This window comes from Amblyomma americanum, chromosome 4 (genome assembly GCF_052857255.1).
Source record: "Amblyomma americanum isolate KBUSLIRL-KWMA chromosome 4, ASM5285725v1, whole genome shotgun sequence".
Classification (NCBI taxonomy): Eukaryota; Metazoa; Arthropoda; class Arachnida; order Ixodida; family Ixodidae; genus Amblyomma; species Amblyomma americanum.
The window spans coordinates 111,330,218-111,350,162 of NC_135500.1; the positions used below are offsets into that span (position 1 = coordinate 111,330,218).

The 19,945-nt window shown below is 45.9% G+C and overlaps 1 protein-coding gene across 3 annotated transcripts in view; it reads right to left on the bottom strand.

Moving 5' to 3' along the window:
- LOC144130304 (uncharacterized) overlaps nucleotides 1–19,608 on the bottom strand; it is a 55,461-nt gene extending 35,853 nt beyond the window's left edge. For 2 of the 3 annotated variants that reach the window (XM_077664249.1, XM_077664251.1), the window contains exon 1: nucleotides 19,578–19,608. In XM_077664249.1, coding sequence (XP_077520375.1) covers nucleotides 19,578–19,588 — 11 coding nt within the window. In that variant the 5' untranslated portion in view covers nucleotides 19,589–19,608. Of the gene's footprint in view, nucleotides 1–18,469; nucleotides 18,878–19,577 lie in introns of those variants that run through there. The other variant, XM_077664250.1, reaches the window with a different exon arrangement.
- Nucleotides 19,609–19,945: the final 337 nt, after the last annotated feature.

Here is a 19,945-nt window from a genome sequence, read left to right on the forward strand (position 1 = left end):
ATATGGATTAGTAAGGGCCTGGAAGTGGCTTTCCAGCTTTTGAACACTGCAGGCGTGGGGTTAGTTTCGCAATATGGATTAGTAAGGGCCTGGAAGTGGCTTTCCAGCTTTTGAACACTGCAGGCCTGGGGTTCGTTTCGCAATATGGATTAGTAAGGGCCTGGAAGTGGCTTTCCAGCTTTTGAACACTGCAGGCGTGGGGTTAGTTTCGCAATATGGATTAGTAAGGGCCTGGAAGTGGCTTTCCAGCTTTTGAACACTGCAGGCGTGGGGTTAGTTTCGCAATATGGATAAGTAAGGGCCTGGAAGTGGCTTTCCAGCTTTTGAACACTGCAGGCCTGGGGTTCGTTTCGCAATATGGATTAGTAAGGGCCTGGAAGTGGCTTTCCAGCTTTTGAACACTGCAGGCGTGGGGTTAGTTTCGCAATATGGATTAGTAAGGGCCTGGAAGTGGCTTTCCAGCTTTTGAACACTGCAGGCCTGGGGTTCGTTTCGCAATATGGATTAGTAAGGGCCTGGAAGTGGCTTTCCAGATTTTGAACACTGCAGGCGTGGGGTTAGTTTCGCAATATGGATTAGTAAGGGCCTGGAAGTGGCTTTCCAGCCTTTGAACACTGCAGGCCTGGGGTTCGTTTCACAGTATGAATTAGTAAGGGCCTGGAAGTGGCTTTCCTGCTTTTGAACACTGCAGGCCTGGGGTTCGTTTCGCAATATGGATTAGTAAGGGCCTGGAAGTGGCTTTCCAGCTTTTGAACACTGCAGGCGTGGGGTTAGTTTCGCAATATTTATTAGTAAGGGCCTGGAAGTGGCCTTCCAGCTTTCGAACACTGACAATCAGCTTTCAAACATTGGTATCCATCTTTCGAACACTGGCGTATCAAGATTTCAAACATTGATATGCAGCTTTCAAACACAGGTATTCTGCTTTCGAAATTTTGCATATATAACAACATAACATAACATAACATAACAACCCACTGGCCAATGGCTGGCACTTTGTATGTACCATTCAACCTAGCAAATATTTATAAAGAGAGTGCCAAAGAATTGAGGAAAAAGAGCGGTTTATTGCATCGGTTACAAGTTTCACGCTTCTAGCGCATGCAGGATGGCTTGAGCTACTACTAACCATTATGGTACTTTAAATGCAAGGAGGACCCAAGAGTATGGTGGAAAAGGCTGTGGCAAAATCATTTATTTTTAAGTTGGCTGCGTGCCGATGACTCAGGTTGGACAACGGAGCTCGGCAAGCTGCTATGGCACGAGTAAGGCGTCCGTAGAATACTTAAAGGGGCCATGACAGACTTTTTGCACGCATACCCCGCGTATCGCATTTAATTCTCAACTTGTTAAAATAAGGTTCCCCAAGTTGCAATTGATTCTGTGCGGTAAATATTTTCAAAACGAATTTTTTCCGTTTCTTCTGCGAACTGCATGCTGGTCTGGCAACCTCTGATCGCTGACGTCAGAGGGGCATAACCGCCCCGCGTCGTCTGCTGCGCGCTGTTGAGCTGCTTGCATGCACACAGTAGATGGCGGTCGCTCTAAAAGTTTTCTTTTTTTAGCGTATCGAAATAAAATGAATTTTCAGTGTTTTCTTTTCGGAAGCCGTCTGCTTAGTACGCGACATGAGTGATCCTTAAGAAAGCGGACTTGCTCGTGGCCCCCCTATTCTGATTGTTGAGGAAACAGAAATCGATGGACCCCTGCTTTATTATTTACGCTCACAAACATGATATTTTTATGTTATGAGTGTGGTCTCTTTTGAGCAGTAAAGTGATTCCGTGTGTAAAAAGCGGCCCGTGCCGTGCTTGCCTTCGCCGATGTGCGCCGTGAAATCCGCGGCGTTTTGTAGCTGGCTACCAATTTCTTGTTCGCTATTCATCGGCTCGATAATTAAACTCAAATTATCCCAAGGTGGCACTAGAGTAACCTGGAGGCACGAAAGGAGCAGAGAAAAGTGCCGAATGAGACCACTTCCCCGCTGCATGTGTGCATTTGTAAGTCGAGCATACATTGCCTTCGGCTCGTAGAACCCTTTTGCAGGAACCAAGCCGCTTGCAAAACCCTACATGACTGGAATGGTTTCACTGCCAGCACCGATGAATAGTCGCCTCCGTCTTTATGAGTGCTTGAAAATATTAGTACATCATTTAGCCTTTACTGTGCGTGCGCATTGTGGCCTAGGAATGCGACAATCACGACAACTGCAGCCCCGCGCTGGGGTTGTTTACATAGCTGCGCGCAAACAATACTGCTCGTTTGCTTGGCATAAAACGCAAGGTTTGCCCTCCTTATGTTAAATATTACGTAGTATTGCTCATAACTTGTAGTTTTGCTCGTTTACACACTATGATAACACTGCAATAAGCGCCGTTGATGTTATATCGCCTGCTTGGGAAACGCTTCGCATAGGACCGGCGCTTCCCGCTGATTGTAACTGCTTCCTCTCATGCCACCAGTATTTGATTTTAAAGCGCATTAGCTAAAGATACGTTCGGATATTACTTGAATTAATGAAAACGACCCGATTTGTTTTACACAGTCGACGCCGATGGCTGCTGCCAGCTGCCTTCAGCACATGCTGTGCAGACCGGGTCACATATTGGCACTTCCCCCATATTGTACTCGTGCCCTGCGATGTAGGCAGTCGTCGTTTAAAGAGCACTGTGACCAAAACTACGCTCGACAGCTTTTTTAAGGCTCTAAATCTCTCGAATTCGCTCTCCGCGAACGCCGAAATCGCGTACACGAATCCTGCGTACTCGCTTGGCCTTGTCACGAAAGGGGCCGGCGGTCCACCGTCGACCGAAATTCAAGCATCTGGCAGGAGTTCCCCGCTGATTAGTAAGAAAGTGTGAAGATATGAAAAGTAGTTGCACGTTTTGCTTTTTTCGATCAGGATAAAGTACACAAGCGCAGTTTTTCCGGCCGTCGCCTCACCGGGCATGAAGCTTTCGCTTGGCCGCATAAGCCCAGGCGACGGCGACGAGCGGCACCGTCGTGCGGCGTTTTCTGCCCGTGTCGCTCAATTGCCTCGTTGATAGGTTCTATGCGCAGGCACCGAATGAAAGCACATTTTCGCTGGTGCACCCACATCGCGTATGTCGCCGTGGCTAGCATCAGGTACAATAAGTTTTAAAATTCTTAAGTTTATACAATGTCATACCAACTAGTCCCCCACCACACTTTGCCAGTTGCCACTAAGTTCACTCTTTACACTACTGAGATTCGGGGTCGTTGGTCGTGCTGGCATCGTCGTCGGTCTAGCTTGACAGACCAGTGTGTCAGCGATGCATTTGCATACCGACCAGCCAACCGACTGCCAAACGCCGTCCCATTTGGCCTAGTACAACCGGACCCTATACCTATACCGAAGAATAACTGCGTTACTATTATTAACGCTCTTGCCGCACCAGTCACTCATATATGGGGGACGATTGCTACTTCGATCGCCCGCGGAAAAACAGCGGACAAGAGACGTCGCTGCGCACATTTCAGCAACGAGAGCAGACGACGTTCCTCCGTGTATGCCCTGGTGATGTGACGATAGCAATCAATATGGCGGTCGCTACCGGTGGGAGGAGTTTCCCGTTCGCAATTTCGACCGCATTTTTTTTTAATATAGAGCGCATCCAGGGCATCCAAATTCCGGAAACTGAATCATAAGCTCCTGTATCAGTTACTGAAGCACAAAACTGCATTATGAAGAATGGCCATGTCATGGCCCCTTTAAAGGGCCACAGAAAGGGGTGTTTGAGCTTAGCTTTAAAATGCTTGCACTATAAGGTGGATTGTTGAGCTAGTTGGTGCATGATTGAATAAATGGCAGCGGAAAGTAAACGAAGACATCGAAGAAACACACAGACGAGGACGATGCTGCTCCTCATCGTCCTCGTCTGTGTGTTTCTTCGATGTCTTCGTTTACTTTCCGCTGCCATTTATTCGAGCTTGCACTATGTTGAGTACAGGCCACAGAGCGCCCATGCCGCGTACGAGACCTCAAAAGAGAGCGGGAAATTTACGGTACATTTTTAATAACTCCCGCTTTCGCACCTCGCGGCGACGCGCGGTGCCGGACGTTCGCACGAAAACCTGGCAGACGACGTCACATCTTACAAATGACGTCAGCAGCCGGGGCTATCATTGGTCCACAGCGCCAAATTCTTTCAGATGTCACGTGCTACCGCGGCCGCACCCAATGCGCGCGCGCCGCAGCCGGAGGAAATAGGGAAGCGGCTGAGTGAGTGGGGCCGGCGGAAGCAACGTTGGGCGGAAGAGCGCCGCCGTTTTGGCCTGCGAGAGGAGAGGGAAAGGCGCGAAGACGCGGAAGTTCAAATTTCGTCTGCATATAATTCAACTTCCACAAAACGCAATAAAATAATTCTTGCTGGGGGATAATTATGAACTGTCGTCTTTTAACATCCCAGACATATCGCACATTTTTGAGACCCCCTTTCTGGGTCTCTTTAACGGAGCTGTTCTCCAGTGAACTGATCAGTCATATCAGAAGTAATCGTTGCCCTCCTATTGCAAGAGCACTCTTGCTTTTTTTCACAGTTTCTGTAGTCGCGAGAAATAGTTTCCATGATACAGGTGGAGCAAGGGAGATCTTGTGGGGGGGGGGGGGGGGTACAGGGAAAAATCTAGAAGAAAGTGAGCATAGTCAGAAAGAAAAAAATGCGCTTCGCGGGGTAGGGCGATAGCTCGCAACATAGGAAAGGGCACCGCCAGACGAAAAGGTCGGGAGATATGAGGATGAAAAGAGAGACGGGACGTGGGGCGAAAACATGTGAAAGGGGATTGGATTCCAGGAGAATGAATCATGGGCAGTTCAGAAGGCAATATCTGTAAGAAACAAGGGTGTGTCAAACGCGGAAGCGTAAAAGTACTGTTGCAAAGCCGCAGAAAATGCATCATGTTCGGCGCCAGAAAACTTTAAAGCTAAAAACGTGGAGCTTTTAGATGGATTTCGCCAAAACGACTTCAGACACTAGCGTATTTTGTGGAGCCGTTTGTTAGTTCAAGATGGGTGAAAATATTTTACAAAAAATAACAAAATTATAAAAAACTAAAATATTATGAAAGAAAATTCGAGCTCTTGATAGTTTTGTATACGAGACATGTGGCAAACAAGCTAGATTAACATGCGTTTAACAGCAGTTGTCAGTAGATTTATTCGCTGGTCGTCGAGGAATTCTCAAATATTTTGTCGGTGTGGAAGTTTCACCCAATAAAACGAACAAAAACGTGTTGAATTGCGATTCGCAACTACTTCTGATGCTTTTCATCAGTATAGGTAATTTTAGAAAGCAAAAAAAAAGTTGCGAGCTAATAAGCGAAGACCTGAGCGAGAGCCCTCAATGCAAATTACGCAACAGAACAGCAAAATGAACCAAAAACGACATTTCGCTACATTACGCTTTGTTGACAAGAAAGAAAAAAGCAAAACCGAAAACACGGGACAAGGCCCGATCACAGGGCAGGACGTACGGCAGCAGAGGAATCTCTTAGCGCGTAACCACGTGCGTTTATGAAGCGGCGGCCTAATTTATCGCGCGTGCGCAACTTAAAAGTGCAAACTACGAGGCCACTGCTTCTTTTTTGGACGTTGCTTAAACTGCGCGAAAATTCGGCTATTAGGTTTGATTTCGAATCTCCATTAAGCAGACACCTGCTGCGTAGTGTGGCAGCGAATTATCGAGTGCAAAGCAAAAACATGCTTCTTGGTTAAAAATTTAATGAGAGGAAAGTTATTTTATTTTTTTTAGAAGGAAGCGCCTTTGGGCTGGTTTTCTGATACTGGCGCAAGTAAGGCGTGCAAAAAAACTTTCAAATGCATTAATTCCATAAAAAATAGGCGGGTTCCTATGCCCACAAATCATGCTAAGGAGACAGCGTGAGCTCTGCCTCTGCGCTTCTCAAAAAAGAATATATTTTTTTGATTAGCTGCTTGGCTAAACGATATATAGTTACACGAGTCATTATACCCCTAGGTCATTGCAGCGCGCATTTCTTAACTGCTAAATTTACGAGACCTTTTAAAAGATATTTTATTTGTTATTTGCAGCCGCTTCTATTTCCCATCCCAGTATTAACGATAGAATTCTATAGATCTGTAGTAGTTGGTTTGGATGGCGTCGTCTTCGGTTTATGCGACAGACCGGTTCCTCTGTGGCGGAACATGCACAATCCACTGACCGCTACTGATGTCGTCGCGCCGTCGTTGTACTACTCACAAAATAAGCGAACGGAAAAAAAAACAAAACTCGACGGTCGCAGCACTATTGCTATACAGCGAGCGAATTCATTTCTATTGCTTCCGAATGCGTTTGGAAATTGTTGTGAAGCACCTTAGAACTCCGTTGGGTCCGAATGCCATTGGAAGTGTCGAATACCATTTCACTCAAACGCCACATAAAAGTCCGTGTAGCATGAGTGCTATGATATAATTGAAGTAGTAATAGTAGTAGTAGTAGTAGTAGTAGCAGTAGTAGTAGTAGTAGTAGAGTAATAGCACAGAGCTACTACTTTAATACTGTTCGAATGATATAATCGCTACAGAAACATGCGTTTTGATCGCAGGCGTCAACGTAAAACATCTACTTTGGCCACGTATACATGACGCTTACAGTTAAACTGAGATGAGACAAGCCTATACAGGTCTCAACCTCTTATAGAGAGCTCAAGCCCGTGGTCGCCAGTTCGAAATTTTATAAACACTCTCTCTGTTGTAGTAATATTGAACGTTTCCATGTTGTTTTAGCACATGACACAAGGTTGACCAGCGTTTTCAAGTATACTTTCAACACTGGATGAGTGATGACAAAGCTAGGCCAGTATAGACGGCTTTCTAGAATGGCACAGCCATTTCTGGAAAACAGTGGGGGAACTCTGGCTAACACCGCCCGTGATAGCTACGATTCTAAGATGGCACAGAGAGCAATGCTAATATGATGCGCGGCGCAGCATTCCACATTTATTTCTATATTATTTAATTGTACATAGTGTATATTATTTCTACCCCTATCTTTTTTTACTATCGCCCCACACTTTCTTTCTTTCCACCTATCCTCTCCCTGTCCTTTTATTCGCGCTAGTCGCAGCTCAGGTGCTACAGGTTTCGATGGCAGATGCCACGGCTAGCAACATCTTTTCCTTCCATTGTTATTTTATTAGTAATTAGCCACTAAAAACAACAGCCAGGAACGGCAATGGGTGCAAAAATACTGGCTATAACCTGGCCCATGATAGCCATGATTTGATGACGGCACAGGCAGTACTGCGAAAGCGACGGATAACCAGCACTATCATTGGATGAATTAGTGAGTGGTCCAGCCAATATCAGATGCTCATTCGGAACTCTAGGCCTACTTAGGGCCATGAATTCCCAACTGGTTTGTAATATTAGCCCGCTGTCATGGGCTATCTTGGATGCCACCCCAATCTACGTTTTCTATAGTGATGAGAGAAAACAAGGTTTGCATATAAGCCTTAGCGTTTTTCCTCCATAAAAACGCAGCCGACCGCGGCGGCTGCGTTTTTATGGAGGAAAAACGCTAAGGCGCCCGTGTGCTGTGCGATGTCAGTGCACGTTAAAGATCCCCAGGTGGTCGAAATTATTCCGGAGCCCTCCACTACTGCACCTCTTCCTTCCTTTCTTCTTTCACTCCCTCCTTATCCCTTCCCTTACGGCGTGGTTCAGGTGTCCAACGATATATGAGACAGATACTGCGCCATTTCCTTTCCCCAAAAAAACCAATTATTATTATTATTATATAAGCCAGTCATCAGCGTACACATCAAAACAGCCGTGGGCCCGCGTTTGCGGGGTCTACAAAGAAAAGGCACATGGCGTTTTCGGAATCTTCGCTGTTCAAAAAAATTCGTCATGTTCTGACACCGATTGATAATTACTCCTTTTTGCAGAACGCATTATACCTTTACGTGCAAAGCAAACTTTTAGGCTTCAAACTACGCCGCACTGTAGAGGTGGGAATAATTAAGACTGTCAGGGCTTCTGTATGAAGCGCTGAAATATAACTGCGTACAGTAGCAAGCAATGCTAGAGGGCACAAAATTGGAGCACTCAATTTCTTATTACTCTGCAATAATTTTGGCAAGCACCCTTTTTTCTGTTTTATAAGTGGTTTTCCTCTTTTCTTTTCGAATGTCAATTTGAAATGTAATGAAGAAGTAACGAGAAAATTTAGTTTTGTGAAAAGACTTTGTACCCTCTCATATTGCTCACGACTTTACACTCTAAACAGAAAGGAGTACAAAGGGAGGAAGCTCTCCCCTGAGGCACTGCCTTCAAGAAAAAGAGTGCGCTAGTAGAGCGCTTTCTTTTTAATCCAAGATAGGTGAATGTAAGTTAAGAACATATACATGGCCATTCTTGCATTCCACTCATATCAAAATGGGAGCAACAATGCACCGCTGGCGTATGCAGCGATGCATATGCCATCAAATGTGCCATAATTGCTGCAAACAATTATTCAAGAGATGGCGTAGAGCTAGAGCATCCGCCTCACGTGCAAGGAGAACGGGACTCGATTCCCGGTGCCGCGAAATCCTCTACCAGGTTAAAAAAAAAAAACTCCGCGTGCCGATGGAATACCCTAACCAGGCCGGGGGTGTGGCCTGATCTCGGTCACCAGAACCGACAACGCATTCCCTCACCAAAAAAGGATTTCGCCACCTTGCTGTAGTATTTCGCCACTACCTTCTGCGAACAAACCAATTTACCCTCGGCCATCAGTCCCCAGTGGCTGCGGACTAATTTACGAAGGCGGCTGTAGGATCTGTGACGCAGCAGAGTGTGCTAAGAACCTCCGGCACCGGACAGGCCGCTATTGGTATCTGAACTTGGTAACATTTAGCGCTAGAACCTTATCTAGTGAGGCTAGTCTAGCAGTGCTTTTCGAGGAACTAGCCGGCATTAAATGAGATGTCATAGGGCTTAGTGAAGTTAGGAGGATAGGTGAGGCGTATACGGCACTAAAGGGCGGGTACGTGCTGGGCGGGTGCGCGGCAGGTACGTGGGCGGGTACGTGGCGGGTAAGTGGGCGGGCACGTGCTGCTGCCGCCGGCCTACTAGGCAACGAGGGTGATAGACTCTGTATGGATGGTTTCTAGGGCCTCTGGCTAAAACAGCCAAGGATGATCCCTACACCCTTGCCAATGTGAGGGTTTTGGAATTGCCTGAAATCTTAGCAGTTCTCCGCAAGTGGCAGTGAACTCGTTCCTGTTCGAGTGCACTCAACGGTTGAGGTTGTTTCTGCTGCAATCGTCACGCCCTTCGGGGTGAAGTCGAAATTTCGGCCTTTGGCCTTGGGTTGAGCTGTGCTCCCCTTGGCCGTGAAACTTCTATCACACTTCTATCTTTTTTTTCACAGTCCTTAGTAAAATTTCTTCCGCGATATTAAAAGCGATAAATAACAACTGGTTTTCTTTTGGGCTCTCTCTCAAGAAATGAAAGAAAGCAGCACGATTTTCATCCCTAATAGTCCACAAAGCAAGGGTCCCTCAGATTTCTGACAAATCTCAATCTCTGCGACCTTATATCGGCTGTTTTCCAAACTTCTCTTGTCCCGAATGCAACTTTCAAGTAACTTCAACTCTTTTCAGTCAGGTTTTGCGGACGAGCGGTCCACCTCCTCCAACCTGATCCTCTTTCAAGCTATAACGAAATTCCTTAAAACTACACACCGTCCTTTCTTTAATGTGAGTCTTTATCTGAAGGAGGCCTTTGATTTCGTCTCGCATCACACCATTTTTCCGCACCCGAGGCACACAAGGTACCCCTAAAAATTCAGCTTCTCCTACTCGAAATGTACACTAACTGCTGCATAAAGTTCACGCGCTTCGGCACCACGGACAATGTGAAGGTGCCCCTCAGAAGAGGCATCAAGCAAGGGGATCCCTTATCCCTTTTCCTTTTTAACTTTGTACTAGATGCGCTCCCATAGACAACCTGAATTTCTCGGGACCTTGGGCCCATCTTACAGATTCCTCCATCTCAGCTTTTGCTTTTGCCGACGACATTTTCTTGGTTTCATATACGTATGAGGGCTTGAAAAACCCCATTGATCGCACATCTGCATTTCTGGACAATGTAAACTTAAAAAAATAATCCGACAAAAACGCAATATTTTGGCTGGCGCTCGGACCACCAGTCAAAGATGTTCGAGTATGGCATACCATCCATCAGAATCAATTATGTCCATATTCACAGCAAACAGCCTAATCAATCCATTAAATACCTTGGCATTTCCTTTTTTGTCAATTAGCCTCCAAAAGTATTTTTCGAGAAGGCGGCTGCACTGCTTGAGCTGGTGGCCTAGGCTTCTCCGAAGCCATTCCAGAAATTTCACTGTTGGCGCCAGCTTGTGGTGCCGGCATATTTGTACGTAGCTTCCAATAGCCTCTTATTCGCAACAGAAGTATGACGTTTGGACCGTCTGGTTTGACTTAAAGTTAAGAATAATTGCTGATGGCCTAGCTTTGTTAGGCCAGGGTATACGCAGTGAAAGCGCGGCGACTTCTGGATCGGAACAGTGAATATATGAAGCCCATGTATTCAATAGATGAGCCGTAATTCACGATTTGACCTTGAGCCGTCGTGGCGGAGCCGTCGGCATTGTTCACTTATTCGTGCATCAGCTTGTCGCGCGTTTTTTTCTTTTCAAATCTTCAAACCACCTTTCTAGTAGCCGTGCTTATTAGGCTTCTTAGTGCTCATTTGCCTTTCCTATTCGTGCCGACGGGACACACAAGTGAGGCGCCTTTAAGGGGATTCCTTAAGGAAGTTGCAAACACCTTCAATTTCCTCACTGTGCGCATTTCTTTAGACTACCTGTATAGCCTCTCCAGAAGGCAGATGACACAGACACTTACAGAGTATTTGTTCCCTGTACCGTTGTATCGGCAACTGACGTTCTTTGGCACCACTGTTTTTAAATGTGTTAGGGGAATGTGCATTTCTTCTGCCGCGAAAACATTGTTTTTTAAGCTGCACATGTCAACGTTGCCTGTGAAGGCATGGCTTCATGCTAAGGAGTTGCTTGCGCCATGGACGGTGAATTGTCGCTTGTGCAATACACCAGAGACAATTGACCATTGTTTTGTTCTTTGTATTGATGCTATCTTCTTCTGGGACATTTTTCAACGAACAATTAAGAAGGACATTGGCATCACACCCTACAGCATTCGTTTTTTGCCCGCGGAGAAAAACAGTGCTGTGCCCTATGATCTATTTATGTTGCTGGAACTATTTAGTCTCTGGAAGAGCCGCATGATGGACCGCCACGCCGAATCACCATGGTCGTCGAAATCTTTGTTCCGTGAACAATGCGCTTTGGTGCGGGGAGTATATGCTGCCCTGCAAGAGCCGCCCAGCTGGCTCCCCTATCTGGATGCATGTGTGTGACTCCCAGACTTTTGATGTTTTGGAAGGAGGGTTCATGCAGGGGTAAGGTGGCCTGGTGTTTTGTGGCGTAAGCGTGCTTAGACTTTTTTTCCGGCACTATTTCCATGCAATAAAGAAAAAAAAGAAAAAAAGAGCCATCGTGGCAGAGTGGTAGCGTCTCCGCCTCAAACGCCAGAGGCCTTGGTTCGATTTCCAGTCTCGACACAGGTTTCTTTTTTATTCAGTAAGTGTGCGGGGGTTTCAGTGGCTCCCATAGGTGCCGCACCGAATACATTGGTTAGCGGTGAAGCGCTAAGGGCGGGTAAGGGCGGCTCCGCGGTGAGCAGCGCTGTGTGGATCATGCCAGATGGCGCGGCGAGCGTTCGCCGTCCGCCCAGCTGCGTCGGTTGCTAGGCAACGGCTCAAGGTCTGTCTCTCTGCCTCTTCGGAGCACCTCCACAGCGAAATCGCAGGTTCGTGGCCAGAGTAGCTTTCCCTACAGAACACTTCTTCCATTTCGCTTCCCCAACTCCCACATTTGGAGGGCATCCAAATGTTGGGGCTTCGGATTTCTCCACCTTGAGCGGGTTGCTGAAATAGTACTTCATGTCGCTAGCGGGACTCATCAAATTGAATGAACGTTTCATCTTTGAATTTTTTTACCTTGTTCTGATGCCCCACTATCGGCGCCTCGCGTCGAGATTCGAGGCTCTAGAAAACGTCCCCGATTAATAAAAATTCAGAGGGAACACTTTGCTGACCTTAAGTGCAGTGAGGCGAAACCCTTTAGCGCGGTGTTGATGCTTGTGTCAGTGATGTGTGGTTTAGATATTAAGTATAGAATTGGTTGTGAATCTTAAATGCTGGAGACAATGCAGGGCGTTTGGGAGGCATCCGTCTGATTCGACTCCTTTCTGGAAACACTCTATAGCGTCCAAGACAAAGAGACCTATATATGTGTTGGCAAGAATTAGCGTAGTTCACGTTGCGCGCAGTGTCTTAGAAACCTGTGATGACACAAATGGTCAGGTGGCTATTCTTCAGATCGATTTAGAAAAGGCTTTTGACTGCGTTGCCCATGAACTTTTGTTTGCAGTATTAAGCCATGTTAACGTTGGTTCTGTTATTCGCGAGGGTGTGGCCCTGGCGTACCGGAACTGCACGACGAAATTGATCGTTAACAAGAGTCTGGGGGCCCCCATTAGCGTGCAGCGTTCGGTGCGCCAGGGCTGTCCCCTCAGCCCCCTTTTATTTTGTATTTATGTGGAGACCCTTTGTTTGAAGCTACTGAAAAACAGAAGTATTACCGGATTCAGTTTACAAGCAGCCGAAGTAAAGGTTCTGGCGTACGCTGATGACATTGCTGTGTTTGCCGTTGACGAGGGAGGCATAAGCGAGGCCGTTCAATGTGTACGAGATTTCAGCCAAGCTACTGGAAGCGGGGTTAACTGGTCGAAGTGCCTCGGACTTTGGCACGGAAGGTGGGCATCTACGCCGGAGCGGTTTGCCAGCGTGCCTTGGACGACGACGCCAGATAAATACTTGGGCGTTCCACTCGCTGCTTACCGTGACAGTGAACAGTATTGGACAGGACAGATTAAAGAGATACGGGAAAGAGCTGATAAGTGGAAAGGAACGACCTTGTCCATTTTCGCCAGAGCCACTGTTTGCAACTTGTTCTTTATCAGCAGGCTCTGGTACGTCATGCAGGTGTTGCACTGTTCACGGTTAAGTATTCAAAAGCTACACCGAATTTTCGCCATTTTTGTCTGGTCGTCTGAATGGGAGCGCTGCAGCCGGACCAACCTGTTCCGACGGGTTCAAGACGGCGGGCTGGGACTGGGCCATTTGTTTTTGAGACAGCTGGTCAATCGTTTTTTGTTTCTTCGGGACACAAGAGACCCGTTTTTGCGTACCGTATGCCAAGTTAGGCTGCGGCATCTGCTTCCAGAGTACATAGTCGGAACTGCTGACGTTTACAGTAGGGTCACCGGTTTTTACCGGGAAATCGTAGCCAGTGCAAGGTTTCTTTCCGCGCGGTTTTCAAACGACTTTCTGTCGACTGTGAAACGAAAGAAACTGTACCGTGCTTTGTGCGATGTAGTTTTCCCGGTGCCCTTGTACAGGGCCTTGTACAGTGGAGGCCAAGGCAAAGATGTTTTAAAGAGAGTTAAAAACATGCAGGTGCCATCAGGAACCAAAACCTTCTTTTTTAAGCTGCACACCGGAACCTTACCGGTTAAAAAATTTTTAGAGGGAAAGGAATTATTTTTACCCTGGGGTTCTCACTGTTTAATTTGCAGAAAGCCTGAAACAATAGACCATGTATTTTTACACTGTTGGGAAGGGGTTTATTTTTGGGATGTATTACAGCGAACCTTAAAGAAAGAATTTCCACTAGACCCGTATGGCATTCGTTACTTATGTCTTGAAAATGAGGATGGGGTGTCTTATGATTTAATAATGCTGACAGGCCTCCACTGTATATGGCGCTCGAGAATGGCAGGCTTTCACTGTGACAGAGACGCAAGACCTGCCCAAATCTACTTTCGAGAAAGTATGGACATGTTTCTGGCCATTCAGAAGGCCGCAGCGGAGCCTCCGGAGTGGCTGTCAAGACTAGAGCCACTCTGTACACTGCGTGAATTTTAAGTTGACGAAGCCAGACTCATGCTGGCTGACTTCGAGTCGGGTGTACATAGCGTTTGTCTTTTGTTGATTTTTTGTTATGTGCAATTTTTTGTGTCAAAGCCAGGCAATAAAGAAAAAAAAAACAAAAAAATAGCGTAGTGTTTAGCACGCTCGGCTGCGGAACGGACGGATGGTGGTTCGAATCCCATCGTGCACGAATATTTTTTTTTCTTATGGAGTTGGAGAGCGTAACGGGTGGATGGACGTGTTCATGAGCCATTAAATGTTTTCGCCTTAAAAATGTGAGCATGGCGCTGAAGCGGGTAGCTGAGAAGTGGTGGCAGCCCTACTTCACGCGTTACGAAAATTTGCACTTGTTTGCTCATAAGCACCATTAATACGCAAACTCATGGCTCAGTACTATTTTTAATGTTCTGCGTGATGGAGACCGAGTTAAAGCCCAAAGGCTACAAATGAACCTCTATCCAACACGAACGCTTACTAACAAAAAAAGCAGTGAACCAAGTGCCCAGCTATGTCGTAGATGTGGTCTCTGTCGGGAGACGACGTTCTAAGAGTGTGAGCACCGGAACCTACCTCGGACTGAGCATCACAATCTTATCGCGAAGCAAGTCGTAAGACATGCGAAGGAGAGTGTCCCAGGGGTTGAGGTCCGTTAGGAGCCAGTCCTCACAACGACCAAGGGAAATCGATTGAAACCTGACTTATTTATCGAGTCAAGCTCGTAGGTGATTATTGCGGATGTGGTTTGGGATGAAAAAGAAGGGGTCCTCAGCAACAAAAGCACTGAAAAACCGACTAAATACAGCGTGTTCCTGTCAAACTTGGCGGTAAGAAAGGAATTCCTTGTTTTCGGAATGGCGTTCGGTGCCAAGAGCATGCTGTGCCGATCGATCATCAAGGTGGGCAAGCTATTTGGGCTTACATACTCAGGCTTGCCATGGCTTTCTTCCAAAGTCCTACTGGGAAGCCTTATTTGCTTAGGACGCTTCACCAAAAAGGATATCTTTAGTTTTAATTTTTTTGGGGGTGGGGGGAATGGTTCTCGCATGTGCCGTCGCGTTTGGTTATTACTTTTTCAGAGCTTTTATGAGGCTTGGCCGCTGCTTTTTACATCTTTAGGGTTGTATACACAACTTTGATTTTCACCTTTCCTCCCAAGTTAGCATGCAACCTGCAAGGTGGAAATGGGTTTGCGACCAAAGCTGGTGGTCTACGGCTCGCCCATTTTGAACCTAGCTGGCAATATTATTCGCCAGCAGAAGCCAATTTCACCCTGGTAGCGTTTGTGCTACGTAGAGAAATGTGCGTTTTCAGTGGAAAGAGAAATAGGTGTGGAATTCCTCATCAATCAGCATATAGCAGGCAACATAGAGCAGCTTCATAGTACTAAAGAGAGCACGGCAGCTATCGTAATATGGCCTAATAACAGGTACCGTCAAAATTTGGTGCAGGCCTACGCGCCTACATTCAGCCAAGATGACGAGATGGTTCAAAGATTCTATGGACACGTCGAAAGCCAATGAACAAAGTAAAATTACAGTATACTGTACAAATGGACGACTGCAATTAGAAGGTTGACAAGGAGCAGGCCGCAGAGCTGGCGGTAGGCGACTACGACAAAGACTCCAGGAACAGCAGGAGGGAGTTATTAGTAGAATTTGCAGAGAGAAATAATTTACAGATCACAAATACTTTCTTCCAGAAACGATAGAACAGAAAGTGGACGTGGAAGAGCCCCAATGGGCAGACTAAAAATGAAATAGACTTCATACTATTCAGCCGCCGCGGTGGCTTAGTGGTTATGGCGCTCGGCTGCTGGCCCGAAAGACGCGGGTTCAATCCCGGCTGCGGCGGTCGAATTTCGATGGAGGAGAAATTCTAGAGGCCCGTGTGCTGTGCGATGTCAGTGCACATTAAAGAACCCCAGGTGGTCGAAATTCCCGGAGCCCTTCACTACGGAGTCTCTCATAGCCTGAGCCGCTTTGGGATGTTAAACCCACATAAACCATAAACCATAAACTTCATGCTATTCGCTCACTCTGGTATCGTGCAGGATGTGGAGGTCCTCGGAAAGGTGCGTTGTAGCCACAACAAAATGGTAAGGCCCCTAATTAGCTTAGACTAGAAGACGGAACGGAAGAAGCTAGAGAACCTGACGCCCATTAACGAGTTGGCGTTAGGAGGGAAAGTAGAGAAATTCAGGATATCGCTGCAGAACAGATATTTGTCATTAGCTGAGGAGGGCGATTTTACTGTTATAAAAATGAACGATAATCTCACAGCTATCATTACGGAGTGGGCAGTACAAGAACGCGGTAGGATCGTTAGAAAGGATAGCGGCAAACTATCTCAGGAGACGAAAGCTCGGATTGAGAAATGTCAAAGCATAAACGCGTTTAATTCTACAGACAGAATGGAAATGGCAGAGCTACCAAAGCTAATCAATAAGCTGAAGGTATCTGAAATAAGGAACAAATATGGCGAGAATCGAGCATGCTCTAAATGATGGATGTCGCATTTAAATGGTGTAGAGGAACCTAGGCTTACATAAAAACCACATACATGCGACAACAGCCAAAGAGGGAAATGCCATTAGCAATAAGATAGTTAAAGTAGCTGAATAGTTCTACGCAAATCTATACGGTAGCAAAAGTAACCAGTACGTTAATGAGATTGCCAATGGAGCACAGCAATGAGACATCCTTCCAGGAGTCAAAAAGTAGGTAAAGAAGGCCTCAGGAGCAATGCAAAGGGGAAAGCAGCTTGTGTGGATTGAGTAACAGCAGATCTCTTAATGGACAGAGGAGAGAATATGCTAGAAAGATTAGCCACTGTGTACACGCAATCTCTTTTGACCTCGAGCGTACAAGATTATTGGAAAAACGCTCTCACTATCTTAATTCATAGGAAAGGAGAAGACAAGAACTTGAAAAATTACAGACCGTGCAGCTATACTGTCCGTTGCCTACTATGTATTTAGTAAGGTAATCGCAAATACAATCAGGACAACCCTAGAATTGCATCAATCAAATTATTAGGCATGTTTTCATGAAGGATACTCGAAAATAAGCCATATCCACAGTTTGAGTCAGGTTATAGAGAGGTGTCCAACCACTATATATAGAGCTCATTCATTACGAAAAAGCATTTGACTCGGTGTAAACCTCCGCAGTCATGAAGGCATTCCAGAATCAGGGTGTAGAAGTTTTATGTGAACATATTGGAAGACGAGTATGATGACTACAAAGCTACCATAGCCGTTCAAATTTAAGTACTAAAATTCCAATAAGGAAGGGTGTCAGGCAGAGAGACACTATCTTGTCAATGCTATTCACCGCCTGTTTTCTGGAGGTGTTCCGAGACCTGGCGTGGGGAGAGTTGGGGTTAATAGATGCAACCTTAGCAATTTGCGATTCGCTGATGACATTGCCTTGCTAAATCATTCAGGAATTGAGCTGCAAAGCGTGATAGATGAGGTAGACAGGCAGAGCAGAACGGTAGGTCTTAAAATTAACGTGCAGAAAACGAAAGTAATGTCAGTAATGTTTAAAAGTCTGGCAAGAGAACAGCAGTTCAGAATTTGCAGCGAGGTGCTGGAAGTGGTAAGAGAATACGTCTACATAGGGCTGGTAGTGGCCACTGGTACGGATTATGAGAGGGGAATAACTAGAAGAATAAGAATGGGGTGGAGCGCATAAGACATGTTCTCTCTGATCCTGAATAGATGTGTATCAATATCCCTCATGCGAGCAGTATAAAACATCTGTATTTTACCGGCACTTATCTAAGGGGCAGAAACGTGGAGGCTAACGAAAAGTCATCACTGGCTACAACAGAGAATCAAGTATGCTAATAAGGCTAGGAACTTTGTGGGAGAAGGTGGCTACAGACGACGCATGATAGGGGAAGTTGGGGATCAAAGGCAAAGGCATGAATCCGCAGTTCGAAGTATTTAGAATGATGGTGATGGTGACTACAAAAATGAAAAAAAGCCTGTACACTTTGGGAAGACTTGCCATTTCTGAACTGGGCCATGGTGTTTGTGGCTGCAATTTTTTGTGTCCCTTTCATCATCGCAAACGCTTCTCGTTGAGGTTTTATGAGAAGGTCGCCAACTGTAGATTTCCAACAAAAGCTATATTTCCTAGAACCCCCTGCTATTGGCGAAATTCACTGAGGAAGTTTTATTTTGTGTTCCTAGGCCTATTGGGCATAACGGTGGCCATTGCAACTCTCTTGGCACTTTTCTATTAAACAAGCAACAAATAACATAAGAATTTTTTTCAGATGTGCTCATTACCATCTCGTGCGCTTAGCTGAAGGACACGTTTATCCCATATACTTTTATCCTCTACCTGTCATTTTTACCCTTGAGGGAATGCGGCCTGAACTTAGCGTACTTACGATATAGAAGCAGTCCATTTTCCCACTGATGCGGTCCTGATTACGGCGAAGAAGGTTCAATACTTCTCAGAGTTCTCTGGTGCAGTCTGTTTTTGTGCAAGAAATTTTGCTTCGATTTGCAGCAAATTGCCACTAAACATTTTTTTCTCACGTGAGGATTTTTCTGAAGGCAATTTGTGAGGCTCACCCAACTGATTTCTCCAACAAAATTTTACCGACACTATACTTGATATCTTCCATGCCCTCACGTAACAGGTTGAAGCGAGATTAAGAACTGATGAAACGTTTCAGATGCAGCAAGGCGTGCGGAAGTCTCTTGTTGTGAGAGTCAGAGTACGTAGTGGCCGAAGGCATTCCTTCAGTGGTTTGTATTTTCGGACATGTTATATATGAACACTAGCTATTTCTCCTGAAAACAAAAAAACATAAATAGTGAAAGTGTGACTGGGGAAATGAGGCTGTTTTTTATCCCATTTACAATAAATGAAACCAGGGTGTGTTGAAGCAAATGGAAGCGAGCAAGAAAAATTTCCATTTTCTCCTGATAAAATTCGCTAAACAATTGCAAAAAATCCCGAAGCCCTTATCCTTAAAGTACAAGGAAGGCTGGTTAATAAGGCAGACAAGCGGCAGAGCTACTATCGTGGACAAGCGCCCAGGACGGGCGAATGACCGCGGAAAATATACCACTGGCGGCGACGTATTTTTTATCGTCGTACTCATTACTGCTAGAATAAGCGGTTGTCTGATAATGTCGCAGGCAAGGTGCTCCAATCATTCGGCTTGATAGGTGAAGGAGTGCTACGGACCCCGCAGTGGAGAGCAGTTGAAAAAATTCAAATAGAAATGCAGGCTGCCGACGTCTTATCAGAGTAGTGGCATAGCCCGGGAAGCGCGTCAGCTTGTCGATTCATCGTGCGGGCTGGCTCTCGCACCAAGCCCAAGATAAGCAAAGGAGACTATGCGTGTCCCAGCCACTTTTATCCCCTGTAGAATTTCGTAAATTATCTCGTGCCTCTGTGAATAGATTGTACACTGCAGCATTGAACGGAGCAGGAAAATATGAAGGATAACGAATTCAGTGAAAGTAAAACCAGTAGCAACTTACTTGGAGCGCATTACTGCGGCTGTGGCGCGAGTACTGCAGCGACATTTTTGAAAGGAATAGTTTTATACCCTGTGCAGCTGACATTTCGTTAGGACTTAAAGTTCTTATAGAATTCTTCAAATGCTTGTGCAGCTGTGAACGCACCTGCTGTTCACGTGGTCAGTTTTGTATGTGTGACTTTACTATTTCTTCTGAAGAAGCAGAGGCCTGAAGTGTTGTTTGTAAATGAGGCAAATGATGATGCTAACTTTTTGACGACCTCTGTATATTGAAGGATTTATCTCGACAAAGCAGAGGCAGAAATGGCAATCCATGACAGACGTATTCTGTAATCAAGAATCGTTGATGCTGGTTTGATGCCGTTTCAC